The 19,453-nt window shown below is 37.1% G+C and overlaps 1 protein-coding gene across 1 annotated transcript in view; it reads right to left on the reverse strand.

Annotated features, from left to right (window-relative positions):
* Positions 1–19,453, reverse strand: part of LOC126251312 (nucleoporin Nup188) — a 255,349-nt gene that overhangs the window by 126,482 nt on the left and 109,414 nt on the right. Inside the window, exons 7-12 of the mRNA XM_049951637.1 lie at positions 15,534–15,824; positions 15,205–15,456; positions 10,330–10,478; positions 7,888–8,164; positions 7,163–7,460; positions 2,294–2,427 (exon numbers count right to left, since the gene is read on the reverse strand). Coding sequence (XP_049807594.1) covers positions 2,294–2,427; positions 7,163–7,460; positions 7,888–8,164; positions 10,330–10,478; positions 15,205–15,456; positions 15,534–15,824 — 1,401 coding nt within the window. The remainder of the gene's footprint in view (positions 1–2,293; positions 2,428–7,162; positions 7,461–7,887; positions 8,165–10,329; positions 10,479–15,204; positions 15,457–15,533; positions 15,825–19,453) is intronic.

Here is a 19,453-nt window from a genome sequence, read left to right on the forward strand (position 1 = left end):
TGTAGTGAATGCCCTAACTGCAGTTTTTCTCGCAATGCAAATAGAATTTCAGCATCATCATTATTACTCAGAACTGATATGTCGGATCAATTTCCTTAGTTTGCTTGAATGAATCTTGCAGTTGGAGATACAGGACTGCTTAACCTATGTACATGCCTTGGCAATATAATGCAAAGCATTTAAAATTGGCACTCTGAAGGGGGGCTGGGTCTCTTCCAGCTTCCACTGAATCTAACGCCTTCAGCAAAACTGATTTCATGTAATAAATTTTTAAAGCATGGATAATGCTCAAGGTCTGCAGTTTGCTTGTGGAGTTTGATGGCAGGGAGTCTAACTACATATAACCTAAGTTTATATTTTTTGGATGTGAGAATTTTCCTGTTATAGGGTCCCATTTTTGCATCAAGGCTATACAACTGCATCTCATATAGGTATGTCATCCACAAATTGTTACTTGCCCTTAGTTTGTGGACAATGTTTTCACATTTTTAAAACAATGTGAGATTTTTGTTTGTGAATCACATGTGGTTTAATTTTTTCAGAGCCATCAATATTTGCGCCTAACATTGCTTTAAGGCAAACTTTCCTCTGTGTGCCTCCACAACAATTGCTGCCTTCAACGGCAAATTTTTTGTTCAGAAGGATGCTGGAAATGGGATGAGACTGATCTAAGTTGAAGATGCCTTATGGTTTATACTGCTTTATACGTCCTTGTAATCCAGCACTCAGCCATTCACTACAGATGTTGATATTTGCACTGTCTCCTTCACCATGGATAGTTTTGAACACCATATTATACCACTTCTGGAACACATCGATCCACCTATTAGATGTGGAGAAAGACTCAATCCAATGTAGATCAGCCATCCTCAGCATCTTTCAGAATGTCACACCATTCAAGAGGATGTTGGAAGCATGTGCTATCTGAAATTTCTTCCAGCTCTGCATATTTAGAGTAACTGGTACTCTTCAAAGTTTTTGAATTCGGCTTACAATTACTTGCACTTTTCACAGTAGTGTCCTTGTTTTTGACAATGGTGTTCAGTGTAGACACTGGTATCTCTAAACTCTGTGCTAATGTTACGTGTGTTCTGTGATGAACTTTAACTCTTCTGAGAGCTTTTCCTTTCTCTTAACTCAAATGGGTTTTCCTACCTCTTTTTGTAATATTTTCTCACTTCAAACTGCAAAACTTGAAAGAAACAAATAACAACACAACACTTCGATCACTTACACAAGGAACAAACAATGCTACGTGGTACATACAATTAACTCTTGACATGCCAGTTGACAGCAGCTGCTATCTTGATTGAAATCGACTCACATCATTCTACAGCAACAGTGTTGTTGGCGTAGCTCATGTAGTCGACTTTAACTAGCAGACATTGTGTGTTCAGTGCATATATGACCCATTAACAAAATTATTTATTAGTTACAAATACTGGGAAGTGAAGGTCCTTTGCAAATAATCATAGTCCCAGGGTTAACTTAACATTGAAACATTATGGCTACAATAATGTTAGCAAACTACTTTTTGTATAGCATGCATTATTGGAAGCTAAGGATGGTAGTGAAAAGGAACAAGTGAATGTTTATCTGAAGTCACACCTTCTACAAAAACAGTTACTCCCATCAGCCACCACAAAGCTGAGCAGAGCTTGGCAATGGCAGGAGACAATGCGCTAATGATACAAACTGTCCCTATTTTTACCATTCCAAATCTATTGAGAAGACTAACGAAAGCTCACCACTTAAATTTTGTAAACACTAATTGAAGGTCAACACCATGCCAGCATTTTTTAAATGTCAATTACATCAGTTTTTTCTCCACAAATACTGTTTCATAAAGTGCAAACCATAGGAAATGATATGCAATTTAATGTAAAAATTGATGCAAATTAACACTGTGAACATAGAAAATTTGACAGAAGTGATAAAAAAATGTGCAAATGACTGCAGAAAATTAATTCCAGGACTGTACAGGTGAGGCTATGCTGTACTTACATCTGTACATACAATATGAAGCTATGTAAATACAAGGGGACTTCAAAAAGTAAGTTACACATTATTATTTTACTGAATGCTGCAATATGCTTCAAAGTGACACAGAAACACGACACCATTTTACAACATAGTCACCAAGTCTCTGCAAAAAATAGTCAGAACATTCTACCAATTGTTCAATTCCTCGATGATAGAAATTCATTCCCTGGTCACAGAACTAATCAAGAACTGCTGTGTAAACATCCTCAGCACTGGAAAATCCCTTTCCCTTGTGATTCTTTTTACAAACCTGAACAAGATGTTTCAATAACATTACTCGGTTGAGCAAAGACAATGACAGTTGAACTATGTAGATGGCATTTGTAGGTTTGTGGATGTCCCAATGATACTGGTGCTCCACTTTTCCTTGTATTGCTGGATCACCTGGAAAACAAATATGGAAAGTTACAGCATAAAAAAAATGAGATCCTAATGAATCAAAAGACATTACTTATTTTGAATATGAACAGATAATCAAAAGAATATGTTAAATAATGTGTTTAGTTTATTGTACCTAAAGTTTAAAACATTTTCTTCAAGCACTGAATGTATGTTGTCCATATGTCATTTACACATATTGAACATGATAGTATATTGTCTGCATTTATCTTAAATTAATGTTACAGTCAAACTTGTTTGTGACCATAACCTGAAAAATGTTTTAAATAAACAGTAAATTTTGTACTGAGCTTTGCTGATATCTTGTTTTATCAGCTAACCATCTCAGTTTAAAAGGTTACTGGTAGTAATTGTAGTGTATCAGAACACATAAATTAAAGAATATTAGTAAGTTTAGTATAAAGATATTTGCTTAACGTTCTATAAAATATTGAAAACAAGAAAAAAATGCAGCCCCACTGTGTATGCTGTTCTCAGGAAATTATCCCCCCCCCCCCCCACCCCCACCCCAGCTTCCTCTTACAGTCAAGCAGTACCGGAGAACTCTGGATGTTACACCCATTCCCATAACAAACAAGTGTGAGGTGCTACCTTCCACTATAATTAAAGATGTGATGAGCACAGTGTCAAGGTGAAGCAAACACAAAAGGATAGGGGTCTATTAATCACTGGCAATTCAAACATATGGTGAATAAAGGTACCCCTTAAGAAAGTGGCAGCAAGGGATGGGAAGGAGCACCATGTGTACTCATGTGTATGCCTGGCAGCCAAATTAAAAATGTTCAAGTGACTGTTCTGGAAAACACTGAGGGTGTAACCAACTGCAGACTGTGGCACATGTCTGGGCTCCGAGGTCAGACCTCAATCAATCCAGTGACTGGCAGAGAAGATAGGGAATAATAGCCTTGCTCAATGAGTTTCAAGGAAGCTCACAATCTGCTGCATTATCCCCAGAACAGAGAGGGGCACCCTGGTTCCAAACTGGGTGGAAGGCCTGAACCACAGGCTGGAAAGGTTCTGTGACAAGGTAGGCTGCAGCTTCCTAGATTTGCACCACATGAGTGAAAACTGTAAGATCCCTCTAAATGAGTCAGGTGAACACGACATGTCAGAGGAGCCTGCTCTCCGGGTAGCTCACAGTGTGCTGGATGCACAGAAGTGATGTTTTTAACTAGGCAACTATCCATATTGTCCAGATAATGACAAATGCAGGAAATGCAGGAGAAACAGAAGTACCAGTGTAAGGTCCAAAGAAACGCCACCCACAGGTGAGGGCATTAAAATCCTAATTGTTAACTGCCAAAGCATTCACAACAAAGTACCAGGGTTTGAAGTGCTCCTAAAAAGCAGGGAAGCTCGCATAATACTCAGGGTTTTAGTAATTCGACCCAATATGTATAAAAAATATGCAGTTAAAAAAATTTATATTTAATAATGAAAATGTAATCAACATACAAAATGTTACATAGTAAGCTTAACAAACATTAAAAAGCTGGAAGGAGTATCTAGAACAGTGGTTCCGCACATAGGGATAACTATTGCCTGAAGGGTAAAATGAAAGTTTCTGAGGGGTAAAAATCAAAGGGGTTTGATTGTGTTTTCTGTCATGAAACTAAACTACTTTCAAAAAATCATTACTATTATTGCAATTTTTGTAAGACTCTAATAGTGACTATATAAGTTATCAATAATTACTTTTTTCAATTACTAGTATTAGTGCTTGACACTACTGTGGGTGTTACAGGCGCCCCTGCCCCCCCCCCCCCCCCCAGCGCGCGCACGCACACACATACACACACACACACTCTCTCTCTCTCTCTCTCTCTCTCTCTCTCTCTCTCTCTCTCTACCAGAACACCAATGCTCCGAAAAGAAATGTGGCATTAAAGATCTGTAAATGTAAGAATCACATTAAGATGAAGAAACACCCCAGTAGTTTTCAAACAAAAATGCACTTCTTGTTAAGTACACAAAATTGAAATGTATGTGACTGTTCAGCAGAATAATTATAAAAAGTCATTTTGGATCATCTGAGTGCAGGATGCAAAGGTAAACTTCTGTGTCCATTAGATACTGTCAACAGAATTTGCGTCCCATTTTTCCTTAATTACCCAAGTTTTTTTCTAAACTTTTAAAAATGTCCCACAGTTTTTAAAAAAACTACAATGTCGATTGCAATAGTTATGCTGAGATGAAGAGGCTTGCACAGGAGAGACTAGTGTGGATGCACAGGAGAGACTAGTGTGGAGAACAGTGTCAAACTAGTCTTCAGATTGTAGAACACAACAACATTGTCAAATTGTTGTTGTGGTCTTCAGTCCTGAGACTGGTTTGATGCAGCTCTCCATGCTACTCTATCCTGTGCAAGCTTCTTCATCTCCCAGTACCTACTGCAACCTACATCCTTCTGAATCTGCTTAGTGTATTCATCTCTTGGTCTCCCTCTACGATTTTTACCCTCCACGCTGCCCTCCAATACTAAATTGGTGATCCCTTGATGCCTCAGAACATGTCCTACCAACCGATCCCGTCTTCTGGTCAAGTTGTGCCACAAACTTCTCTTCTCCACAATCCTATTCAGTACTTCCTCATTAGTTATGTGATCTACCCATCTAATCTTCAGCATTCTTCTGTAGCACCACATTTCGAAAGCTTCTATTCTCTTCTTGTCCAAACTATTTATCGTCCATGTTTCACTTCCATACATGGCTACACTCCATACAAATACTTTCAGAAATGACTTCCTGACACTTAAATCTATACTCGATGTTAACAAATTTCTCTTCTTCAGAAATAATAATACGTAATACATAAAGGCAAACCTATATTTCTAGCATTTGTAGACTTAGAGAAAGCTTTTGACAATGTTGAATGGAATACTCCTTTCAAATTCAGTAGGTGACAGAGGTAAAATACAGGGATCGGAAGGCTATTTACAATTTGTACAGAAACCAGATGGTAGTTATAAGAGTTGAGGGGCACAAAAGGCAAGCAGTGACTGAAAAGGGAGTGAGACAAGGTTGTAGCCTATCCCTAATGTTATTCAATCTATACATTGAGCAAGCAGTAAAGGAAACAAAAGAAAAATTTGGAGTAGGAGTTAAAATCCATGGAGAAGAAATAAAAACTTTGTAGTTTGTCAATGACATTGTAATCCTGTCAGAGACAGCAAAGGACCTGGAAGAGTAGTTGAACAGACTGGACAGTGTCTTCAAAGAAGGATATAAGATTAACATCGACAAATGCAAAATGAGGATAATGGAATGCAATCAAATTAAATTGGGTAATGTGGGGGAGTTAGATTAGGAAATGAGACACTTAAAGTAGTAAACGAGTTTTGCTATCTGGAGAGCAAAATAACCAATGATGGTTGAAGCAGAGATGATATAAAATGAAGACTAGCTCTGATAAGGAAAGCGTTTCTGAAGGAGAGAAATTTGTTAACGTCAAATATACATTTAAGTGTCAGGACGTCTTTTCTGAAAGTATCTGTATGGAGTTTGGCCATGTATGGAAGCGAAACATGGACAATAAATAGTTTAGACAAGAAGACAATAGAAGCTTTTGAAATGTGGTGCTACAGAAGAATGCTGAAGATTAGATGGGTAGATCATGTAACTAATGAGGAGGTGCTGAATAGCATTGGGGAGAAGAGGAATCTGTGGTACAACCTGACTAAAAGAAGGGATCAGTTGGTAGGACACGTTCTGAGGCATCAAGGGATCACCAATTTAGTACTGGAGTGAAGCGTGAAGAGCAAAAATCATAAAGGGAGACCAAGAGATGAATACACTAAGCAGATTCAGAAGGATAAAGGATGCAGTAGTTACTTGGAGATGAGGAAGATTGCACAGGAGAGAGTAACATGGAGAGCTGCATCAAACCAGTCTCTGGACTGAAGACCACAATAACAACAACAACAATACATACATAAACAGAAAAATAATTTTAAATATGAGTTTCTTTACATGAAAGGGAGGGAGGGAGGGAGGGAGGGAGGGAGGGAGGGAGAGACCTAACTCAAAAAGCATAAAAGAGAGAACATTACAATCTTTGACGGTCAGGTAATGCTTGATGAAAGTACAGAAACATACCATTGGTTCCAAACAGTTGCAGTTGTAGTAGCAACTTTCTGAAATCTTCATAAATTTATCTGAAGCAATGTGCAAAGTGTCCCAAAGAATCAATACCAAGACCATGTTCCTCCCCTTTACTCTTGTGTAAACATACAACTCGCAGAATTTTACAGCATTACATATAGTCAAACAGTTTAGGTTTTAGCTCCACTTCATAGGCAGCACATAGTAGCTGACTTTCATATATTTTTACTATGACATCCAGCACACCCCTTGTGTGTACAATTAAATAAACACTCTAAATCTTTCTTGTATCTGCAGAAAAAAACTCAATAATTACAAACAGAGAAGTTGTCACTTCCCACTCTCACAAATTCAACTGAAGTTACACTTTCATAAATTTTTGTAGAACGTTGAACACAGGTCAGTTTCCAAATCTTAATTATTTTTAGCACTAATTGTTACTTTCCACTTTTATACATAATAATTTGAAGATATGTCTTTGTGAGGAATTGCTTATAACAAGGAAATACATCATGAAGTACAAGGAACAGTTAAGAGCACATTATAACAATAAGTAAGAGTGTAATTGCAACAGAACAGTACATAGGAGATCATTTATTAGACAAATATCAGGGCTGTACCTGTGGCGACAATCTTTAGGAGTGCAAATCCACTTGGTGTATGTAGAACACTATGCAGGATAAGCTTTCTAAACAAATGAAGGTAAGTGGTTTCTGGGCCATTTGTTACCTCTCCCACCAAAAGCAACTCATGGAATACTTTCATGCATGTAACTCCAATGGACAGCTGATCACAATCAGACACATAATTCCATGTTTGATATCGAGGGAATACTTCATTCAAAATGAAAATAAGTCCTGGTAAAACCAATTCACTGTAGGCATATGTCTTTTCTTCTGATGTAACAGTTGTGTTAGGCTGAAAGAATATAACACCACTATTTCTATTCATTGTAGTACTACACTCATATGATGATGATGACGATGATGATTGTAATGAACACAATGATAACCAATAGTAAGTGACAAGTGTTAAAGATATTTATGTATTCTACACACAAACAGAAAAACATGGTGAATGTCATAAGAATAAAATACAGAATATATTTGTAATTGCAGGAATATTTGACTAAATCATCAAAAAATGACCTGTACCTTCTCACAACTACAACTGCACAGAAATTAAATAAAATCAATGCCTAGAATCCAAGAGGCATATTTTTTTTTAGAGTGTACTACTAAATTAATGACTTAAAGACTTTAACAAAGCAATACTGTCAGTTTTAAATTACATATTGTTACTTTCAAAACTGGACTATTACTTCTTCCATAAATACAAAACTTACCTTGATAATCCTATACAAGAAATTTAAATAAGATTTCAATAATGCATAAGTGCCACTTGGGCATTCTTCATTATAAAGCCAGTCACCAATGGTTCTGACATACAGATAATTGCCCGATATGAGTGTAAGATTTAATGGGGCGTTCTCTAATGTTGGAAATATCTGTAGCTGTTTCAGAACTGTATAAACTTTCATTCGGTCTTGTGACGCAAGTGTAGTCATTATGTCTAAGCATGAGCTGAATACCTTAGCTGAAGCTCGCTTAATCCTTTTGAATCTAAAAGTGAAACAATTACAATATTAGGAACAATCTCTCAGCATTATTTGATAAGAAACACATCAAATAAATAGAATGTACTATTCACTGGAGAATACAAAATACATTAAAAAAGATAAAAACACATAGGAGAACAATGTTTCACAGGAAATGATCAACAAAAATGCTTTCTAATGCAAACACTAAAATCTACCTCATATAACCAATATCAAAAAGCTTTGACAAGTTAAGTAACTGGCAAAATTTATGCACAAGAGTCAAATACTGGTTGGATATTTTCTTAAAAAATAATATATAACAATTACGTTATTATCAAAGTGGATAAAAATAATAGTTTTATGAGTGGGACTCTTGTTAAAAATAGTCATAGGGTTACTCTGGGATTGGGAGTAACCCACCACTCCTTCTTCCTCTTTCCAATACCCTACATATTTTCTTTATGTGTAGCAAATGGCTGGTTTACAAAAGACCAAAGCTGTATTCTTCCAGCTCCACTCTCAGTGCTGAAGTCAAAAATTATACAGTGTGGTTGATCATGACAACTTTAAGCTTGCAAATATGTAACTAGATAGTTGCAGGACAACCACATGCTGGCAAAATCCTCAGCCCTGGATTGAAAATGTGCTCTAGAGACTGGAAGTCCACCTCTTTATTGCGTCATGCACATTAGATATCTTGATACAATGTGAGAGAAAGAGCCCCGTCAACAAAAACAAAAAAATATCGACTGGGGATAAAATTACAGTTGCTAGTTTGTACAAGGGTAGGGAGGGGGGAGGGGGGGGGGAGTGTCGCGAACTACATACTAAAAATTGACCATGAGGTAGTAGTGGGGGCTGAGGAGAGGGGGGGCGGGGGGTTACAAAGGTCACTTCTTAAGATTATTTCAGAACATCTTGAAAACCGTAGTTTCTACCAAAATGTTTCCCAGTACAAAATTGAACTACAGTAAATTTCCCACAAAAATTGTTGCATACATTTTTTTTCTCTAGGACTAATAGCTTCCATGTTATAGAGGCGGAAAAAAACATATTATTAAAAATTGTGCTTTAATGGTATACAATTAATGTTTATTGTTAAATAATGTGAGTTAAAAATGAGTATTAAATGTCTGTACTGCATCTGAGCGCATTAGAACCACATTAAGGGATAAAGTGTGTTCTGTGGGTGTAATAAGTTGGAAACATGGGTTGGATATCAGAAGCATGATTCTGGTCCTGTGCTTCCCTCCTTCATAGGTCTGTAAAATGAACAGTGAGCATGCAATTCCTCATTCTCTCTAATGTACTACGTCACAAAAAGCAACTATAGAGTGTTTCACAAAGTTATGAGTATGCCAACTCTTCCACAGCTAGACTAATCCCTGGTGATGTGGTGGGAGACATGCTCTGGTGGGGAAGGGGGGTGGGGGGGGGGAGTTGTTATTTTCCACAAAGTGTGTTAACAATATATGGAATACAAATATGGCTTACTATAAAGGGTAGTCCAATAAAAATTATACGTATGAAATAAAAGTAAGTAAACACTTTATTACACAATGGAAAATCCAAGATGGAATGTAAGAATATCATGAAAAGAACTGTCAGAAAATGAGCTTTTGGCCAACTACAACTAGGCCTTCGTTGGAAATAGGCAACAAAACATACCTCAGCAGTCAGAGACTCTGTGTGTGTGTGTGTGTGTGTGTGTGTGTGTGTGTGTGTGTGTGTGCGCGCGCGCGCTTATGTTGTGTATTTCCGACGAATGACTAGTTGGCCAAGAGCTCAATTTCTGAGTGTGTTTTTGTTGTATCTATCTGTGACTCAGTATCTCCTCTATATGGTGAGTAGCAACTATCCTTTTCATAATATTGTAAACACTTTATTGTTTCCAAAAGAATCACCATAACTGTTACTGCATTTTCCTCACTATGAGAAAAGACAGTCCATGCCTGCATGGAAAAATGTTTGCAGATGCTTACAGAATCATTATTGTCCTCAAATGTGCACCTCTTTGTACATAGCAGATCAATGGAAATGAATGTCTTTCTTCAGGGCTCCAAAAATGTAGTAATCACGTGGGGAGAAGTTGGGCCTTTACAGAAGGTGTGTAAGGGCTCCCCAGCAAAACGTCTGCAGCATACTCAAAACAATATTATTTTATGTTACAGAGGCTTGAGTACTTACCTAGTAATCATTGTGACAGTGTAGTTGACAGCATTTGTAAGTTCGGGACATAAATCCACTTTAGCTAGAAGCATGTTGTTGATTATATGAAGTCCTGTTAGCACATTCTCTTCAGCACTTGACAGGTCACCATCATCACTTGATAACTTCTGTTTGAAAAATAAAATTCTATAAGGCTACTGACACATAAGTATAATATTATAAATAGAGTATCACATGAAATTCCCTTATTCATATTTCTTCATCTTATTTTTGTGATATATTCCTGGCAAACAACTTTGCCAGTGTACAAATCTAGAAGTTACACAGAATGTTTAAATTATAAAAACAAATGGATGGGACAAGCAAAAGCCATGAAGGGTAAAACTGTCAATTCTGTGACAACCAGACACAGGAATATCTGCTTCCACAGCTAAGCACTCAGCATGTCCGACTGCCACGTGGAGGACCCGAGCTCAGTTACCAGTACTGCCTGAGATTTTTCCTTGGTGGGAGGACTGGAACGGAGTGCACTCAACCTCGTGATTCTAAACGAGGAGCTACTTGAGTGACAAGTAGCAGTTCCCAAGTCGACATAATTCCAATGGGAGGGAGGGAGATGTGCTAACCCAATACCCTTGCATATCTCAATAAAATGGCGACATTGGCAGAGGCTGGCACACCAGTTGGTCAGAACTCAATGATCCATCAGGGAGAGTGTGCAGAGCTGGTTATGAAGTGAGGTGTAGCATGTATGAGATAGCCGTAATTTTCATTATGTTGGCTCAGTACTAACATCAAAATGACAATTCAAATTCATGTTCAAATAACTGAATGATTGCTCACTGTATAAAAGAAAAATAAGCAGCTAGAGAATGCAAGATGTGACCAGCAGAAGATATAACAAGTCTCACAATGTGTCTCTCATGTAGCTAAAAAGGCAGCTACTACTTTCCTTCAATATTCTGTCGGTAAATAATGCTTCAGCAGTTTTATTCTGTTTTCATAAATTATGTAAACAAATCCCTCCTTCAGTATCTGTGTACAGATGCAATAAGGCTAGATCTCTATGATGGTAACAACTGAAGGCAAGAAATAGTACTTGTGGCATTCAATACTAGTGCGCGTCTGTTTCACATTCTGTTTTGGAGAAGAACAAGGTTGGAAGCTACTTCTCCTAACCTTGTAATACAAGGACTAGTAACATTACTGTCAACTGCCTTATTAAACCTCTCTTTGATGTACTCAGTATATTTAGAATATACAAAAAAGGGGTATGCACATAGGTATGAGACCTGTGGACAACTGTCCCACATTCTTGTTTGTCTGCTAGTGACGTCGTTGCTATTTGGCTCCTGTTGACAAACTGATGCAATGTGTGGTCCCATGGTTGATCTACAGCTATATGATACTGTTTTGCACTAACCACTGCATAAACACCATCAGAGGATGTAACAGATAAACTCATTATGACCCAGATCTTTTGAAAATCGTGTTGATTGTTCCAGGTGCATTGTCACTAGTAGTCGCTCCTTCTAATGGAAAAATCAGTGATGCTCAAATTTTTATCAATTCTTTGAAAAGATTACTAGTTGTGTCATTTCTGTAGTATCAGTGCTGTTACCCACAGCAATTAAAAATTCTTCCAATCAAAAAATTTCTGCCCCCCACCCCAATTTCTACCCATCTGTCGAAAGCACATCTCAAAAACAAACACTAATGTGTTTTTCCTCCTCATCAAAGGACAGTTATAAATGGAACATCTAGTAAACATTTTCTAATAAATTCTCATTTGTCACACGATTTAGAATATTTGGCAGTTTCATTGCCTGTCACAAAGTTAACTCTGACACTGCAGTAGTGATGCATTTTTGTTTTTGAACATTTACTACCAAGTTCTTCCCTAACTTTCATACCCCAGCTTTTCATACTGATCCATTAGTTTTTTAGTTGAGTTGCATATTTTGAAATAATGTGTATCTTTAAATTGTACTTTATGTTAATAAACATGCTGCACAAGAAAAATAAAGGAAAAAATAGAAATTTAAAAAGAGGAAATAAAGGAAAAACATAAAAAATGGAAAATAAAAAAATAAAGTGAAAGACCATATTTCCCTGTCCAACCATATATAGCCCAATCTAAAAATTCTCTCCCTCCACTTACTTTTCCATTCTTAATATTCAGAACTTTTCTTTTAAAATATGGGAAGGAGAGAGACAGGTTGATAATTAGACGTCACTTGCTTATATCCACTTATAGAAAAAGTGTTAGTACTGCATCCTTCGGTCTTTCAGGGAATAAATAATGACTCAGGGACGAGTTACAGTGTTAACATAAGGGGTTGCGATCAAGCCAGCACAAGATTTTAGTCATGTGTTTGAAATATAACAGCTAGAAAAGTTACTGCTTTTCAATGGCCTAATGTTTTTTTGTGACGTCGCTAACAAATAATTTGGCAAAACTGACATCTGGTGCTGAAGAATCATTGCCTGTCTAAATACTAGCAAGGCTAATGGATCTGCTTTCGATGGCCTTTTTTTTGCATCAACTGATAGGAAGCATTTACTGCATTTATTAGACAATGATTTGAATTTAATAACATCTGTCTGCTGCTACTGTCATCAAGGAATTGAATATCATTTACCTTATCAAGTTTGTTTCATGCCTGATAATGCTCCAAAATCTGTACAGAATCAGAAGAGAACTGAAGGAGTTTAAAGACTGGAAGAAGAACCAAGATCTAGTACATCCCTTAAATGTAGATGTGTTAGTATCCATTGTAATAATGTGACTGCTATGGCAGGTTAAAGCTAAGTTAGCAGGAATGAAAGAAACAGCATGCAGCTTCCTGGAACAGATGGACCACGTAGATTCAACTATTATTGGTAAAGGATAGGATTACAGGTGATTCTGTAAATGGAGGAAAATTCAGCAAAAGGAAAAGACAACTACAGAATCTCATCTGATAAAAAGAAGAAACCCATGGCATAGTTGAAAATGATGATGAAAAATCAAGTATGGCAATGATAGTGACAAACAGCTGAGTGGGCAGCTATGGGGCTATGAAGTGAAAGTATTTAAACATCAATTTGTACAATGATGATTAATATGCAACTGGTGATGAAACAGGAGACTCTCGCAAGGACAACTTGTATTTTGGACAGTGCATTTTTGGACACTGTTAGATTGGATTAGTGTTCTGACAAACAATGTTGTTAGGATACTGTAAGTGTAGAACTTTCTGTTGTGTGATTAGTGCAAACTTACATACAGTGACACTAAGTTTCTACACCACTTGCATAATTTGGCCAGATGATCAGACATGCAGACCACTGACACAGTAATATTATTGTCATGGGCACAGTCAGTCACACTTCAAACACTGTCATAACAAAGGCTATAGTACAGATAAGAGTACTCCCATTCCTCACTTCCCAGCATGACAGGAACACAGCCATGGCACACACTGCTACTATGAGTGACGTGAATAGTTCTGTGATCCAGTGTAAAACAGAATTAACATATTAAAAGTGAGAGCAACAGCTTGTAAGATGGTGATAAGAAAGAGGTGTGAGGAGGGATATGCATCACCTACATAGATGGCTTCTCTTCTTTAGTTCTACCCCCACGTAATGAACAGTTCATCAGTATGCCACGTTCTACATTCAAATTCTGAAATGCAATAGAACAGTTTGGGTTCCAATATAGAGAAGGCTTTTTACACATTAAGTGACAATGTACTTAATTCATTAGACAACAAATTAGAGGTTACTGGCATTTTCTGTGACCTGTCGAAAGTCTGACTGTGTGCATCACAGCATACTCTCTCAAGTAATTCAAAATATTATGGTGTCATCAGCAGTGCTGCAAAATGGTTGGAGTCTTACCTAACTAACAGGAAAAAAGGATGCCATTGTGAAATACCTGTGGAGTAAGCAATAAGTCTACATCTGATTGGGAATTAATTACATTTGGTGTTCCTCAAGGTTCCATCTTGGGTCTGTTGCTTTTTCTCATGCACATTAATGACCTCTCATCTGTTACATCGCCAAATGTTAAGTTTGTTTTGTTTGCAATAAATAACAAATCACATACAGAAATAATCAATTTTCTACAATATAATGTAAAATATACTCACCAAGCAGCGTCAGGAGAACATCTATATATGTTTCACACATGCAAGCTTTTGGAACCAATGGCTTCTTCTTCTGGCAAAAGGGCTGAAGGGGAAGGAAGAGGGGTGAAGGCAAAGGATTGGAAAGGTTTAGGAAAAGGAGTAGACGTCAAAAAAGTCACCCAGAATCCCAGGTCAGGAGAGACTTACCAGACGGGATGAGAAGGAAAGACTTCATAGATGGATATTTTAACAGGGACTGTTAGAGCAGTTTACATAACAGTGTCTGTCAGATTTCAGTTTTGACAGCACTTGGTCACAACAAACAAGATTAGGTATTCTGTGTATGATAAATTTATTAAAGTGCATAACTATGTTTAATTCTGACAAGTGTATTAATTCTGTAAATATTAGTAGTTCCAGTTTACTGTAATGTATTCATATATTTTGACAATCTCCTACCAAATCACCAGGAAAGAGAGTATTATATTCAAATATTCTGTTTTTTTTAATTAATTAATTTTTTTATTTTTTTTTTATTTTATACTTTGTGACATGTTCCACACCCATGAAAATCATCTCATTTTTGAATCTATGGAACGAAAATTGAATCTAATCTAATAATAAATGTCATACAGAGGTAGTAAGTTTGTTTAAGTAACAAAAACTGTACAAAGCACTGCAAGATAAAGTTAATATGATAAGGCTTTTACATTCATCACGGAGTTTTGTGATCATCAACATTCACTCAATGTATTAATAATATACTATACATACAAACCTCTTCAACCAGGGCCTTTTGCTCATTATAAACAGCTTCATAAAAACTGAAATTCTCAACATGCCAGCTGATTAACGGAGGTGCAATGAATGTACCTCGAGTGTTTTGAAGAAGGAAATTTGAGAATTTCATTGGCTTTCTAGTGCCCTGAAGTCTCCAAGTGTCCGATGATTCTTGACAAATATTTCTGTTCATATCTTCTTCACTTACAATATCGCCAAACCGTTCCATCCTCACTAACTCTGAATGTATCTGAAAATTTAAGCAAGCAATAAATGAATCTGAAAACTACAATTACTTTTAAAAAATTGTGTTCATAACAAACATACCTTCCGAGCACTGTCTGCACTATCAGAAGATAATGCCTGAACAACTCTAGCAAATGGTAAGAATTGTCCGATGGGAAATTTGAGAGCAAGAAGCTCACATAAAAGCCTCAGGCCATGATTTTTTCTTGTTTTCCAATACGTATCAACTATTGTTGGATGATCTAGCACCGAGCCAATGAGATCACTCAATCCCTTCATGCAGCATATTGTATTTTCATCAAAATTATTTGCAATGACCAGCAGAAGTAAATATACTGTTCGGTATGCAACTGCTGATAGTTTGGTAACATCCTAGGTAGTAAATGAGAAAAAAAAGTGGTTTTATTTATAGTGACAATTAAAATATAAGTTTCTGAGTGTAAAGTAACACCTTTCATGAATATATATCTCTGTGTGTGTGTGTGTTTATATATATATATGACAGAGGGAAACATTCCACGTGGAAAAAATATATCTAAAAAGAAAGATGATGAGACTTACCAAACAAAAGCGCTGGCAGGTCGATAGACACTGTTTGTGTGTCTATCGACCTGCCAGCGCTTTTGTTTGGTAAGTCTCATCATCTTTCTTTATATATATATATATATATATATATATATATATATATATATATATATATATATATATATTTTCCACGTGGAATGTTTCCCTCTGTTATATATATATATATATATATATATATATATATATATATATATATATATATATATATATATATTTGTGTCCAAGAAAGTTAACACAAATCTAAACACTTTTTAATCTACATTATACACACGAAATACTTGATTTATGCAAACGAAATATTTTATTTAAAATGTAAAATCTGTATAACTGTGCCACAAAACTTAACGAAGTTCACCTCTTCTCTAGTCAGTATGCAACTACAACATACAAGAGCAGTTCCATGTTAGACAGCCAAATACAATCCGCCAAGTAGCAAGATCATGATAATACAGAACATGAAATGGCAGTGGCTACAGTGGGAGTACTTTCCTTATACTCATGAATATAACACACACAATATTTTGTCTGCTCCACTGGCCTATCAAAGAGGGCATGACCACTGATACACGAGAACTCCGCAAATGCAAATTTCATAATGGAAACAATAAAAAATTAGGAGAGACTAGCATTCACTGATTGATGCATTGCACATAAACACAGATAACAGTGCAGAAGTATTACTAGCTTTTGATCTGATGCCTTTTTTCTAGAACAAAAATACTCTCATTTAAATAAAGACACTCAAATGCCTACATCCTACGAGTGGCAACACTGAATGTCTATGGACAGTTACTCAGGATGACAGTAATGGAGAGAGAGGAAAAGTGAGTTGTAATAGAGAGTTGGTAAGATGTATGAGACAAGGAGGGTATGTGGAGGTAATGGGAGGCATGACGAGGGGAAGACATATGGGTCTCAACAGATGTATCAAAATGAGGACTCAAAAGTTTACATTCATAGTCCCAGAAGACATCAAAATGTGGTTGACAATGTTGCGAAGAATGTGGTTGCATTTTTCAAGAACTAGGCAATACCAGATTAGGAGAATGTCATCTTTTTGGACCTCATTTTGCTACTTCTATGGAGACCCACTTGTCTCCACCTCCATCATGCCTCCTATAACCTCCCCCCTTTTCATGCCCCATACATATTACCACTATCCATTTGCCACATGCCTTTTGTCTCTTCTCACACCAGTCAACATAAACAACCACTCACAAACAATGTTATCACAGGTACAGGTAGGTGCATATGGGAGGCTGTATGGTGATGCATCTACTGATGGGAGGCTGTATGGTGATGTATTTACTGAAAAAGAAAGAGAGAGGTAACCTTGAAGCTTGTAAGATCACTAAACTGTTAAATGTTTCTATATGGCACACATCTATCAGCTACAGGACAATGGTTGCTTTCCTTTATTCTGGAATTACCATTGATGTGGTATTTTGCTGATATGGTCCACTTTCATCCCTGAAACTTGCTTTTTTCCTATTTTTGTTACTGTCTTTCGTTTTCTATCTAGAACTAATTTTTTCAGTGTTTCCTCTTTTTTAGTGTATCTGTTTTCCACCTAGTAACCACTCAATGCTTCACAAGTTAAGGGTTGAGTTCTCAGCACTGGCAATGTTTTCTGTAAGAAGGACTAGAATGGGATGCACTAAGTCTCAGAGATTGATTTAGGAGCTATCTGAAAGAGAAGCAGCACCTACAATGTCTAGAAACCTGAAAAAGGATGGTGGAATGTCTTTCCATACCACATGTGAATGCTGCCGTTGGTCAATCTACATCACATTGTACTTTGGGCCAGATCATAGTGTTACATACTTTAGTCATTATTACTGCAATTACTTCTTTTTAAAACTATTGTCATAATAGCTTTTTCATTTTGTATGCCTTCTTCACAGCATTTTCTCTCTTACCAGTCAAACCGTGGACCCTTGCCTATTCTACGTCAGCCATTTCCACAAACTTACATGCATATTAGGACAAATACAGTCTTACATAACCTTTCTGAAATCTTGTATGCTGCTTGGTACCTCTTCTAATGGACTTAAAATTTAAATCTGTAACTGTGGCTGCCAACCATCCTTTCACGAAGATCTTTTCTATTTGCCTCAGTCTCCAAGCATCATTACTCTGAATCTACAAAATCACACTATTTAAGCCGGGACTTCAACACCTCTGCTCCTTTGGTAAAAACCTCTTACTTTAAGACAGTAATTTCATTCATCCCATTTCAGGACAGAACGTTGCCCTCCAATAGCTGTAGCAAATTCCAAATAGCCTCTCTTTGTGTGTGTGTGGGGGGGGGGAGGGGGGGGGGGGAGATCTCAGCTACTTAAAATCTAAACACACACTCCACACTGCCCACCCAGTCATCAACATGTTTTATGGACTCCTGAAGAAGTCTCAGTCCCCTCAAAAGACCAAAACCAAGTTTACCCATGCTGGACTAGTGAAGGATCCTCTTTTATCCTTGTCATGCCTCATGCCCTTCAATGGCTGCATTTCCCCACCTTCTGCCTGAACACAGTAAACTAAAAACACATATAACACTTTATGTAGAAAATTTACAACTTTCTTTCAATCACTATCTTCTGCCCAGTCAGACCCAGTAACTTTCCAGGAATTCAACTCCAAACGCACTTCACCTTCCTTCCCCGAAGCCTTCCAATGAGACTAATATCATATCTGTGAAATGAAAGCTAGTCCTGGCCTTGACACCTATTTCTCACAATATCACTCTTCCCTAAAAAAAGTCATCCCATCTCATAATCTAACATGTACTCCAGCAGCTACTCAAAAGATTGGGTTCATCACAAAACCTGTCATCTGAATCCATCTCTTCTCACAACAGCAATTCCTCATACACCCACCTTCTACTTGTTTCTCAAACTTCACAAATTGACCTGCCATGGCTTCCCCATTGGTTGCTGTGCCAAAATTGGTTACAATGATCCAATGAACACTTGGAAAGGTCCTGTACTTTTCATGAATAGAGCTCCCACACAACTGTCTGCAGTGTCCTTGCATCTAAAGCCTGTTTTATACCAGTGACTTTCTGGTCAAAATTGACAACTCAAAATACACGCAAATCAGCAACCAATCATGATGCTAGTGTGTGTATAACATCAATGATCTATAAATTGTGCCGAGTGTGGAGTTCTAAATTTCCGAGTATGCTGCACACTGCCCAAAACCATGGAACTAAGGGGACATCTACTAACATTGCAAGTTAACCTGCTCTGGCCGAGTTCACTCCTGTTATAGAAATAGATTTTGTGCTTGTCTTTTTAATCTTTATTGTGTTGTTTGATTTGTTTTCATGATGCATTAAAAAGTTAGACAAGGTCCTGGTAGTTTTTCCTACTACTGTTTTCCTACAGGAGAAGTGAAATATCTGAAACCAAAAAGTG

Source organism: Schistocerca nitens, chromosome 4 (genome assembly GCF_023898315.1).
Source record: "Schistocerca nitens isolate TAMUIC-IGC-003100 chromosome 4, iqSchNite1.1, whole genome shotgun sequence".
Taxonomy (NCBI): Eukaryota; Metazoa; Arthropoda; class Insecta; order Orthoptera; family Acrididae; genus Schistocerca; species Schistocerca nitens.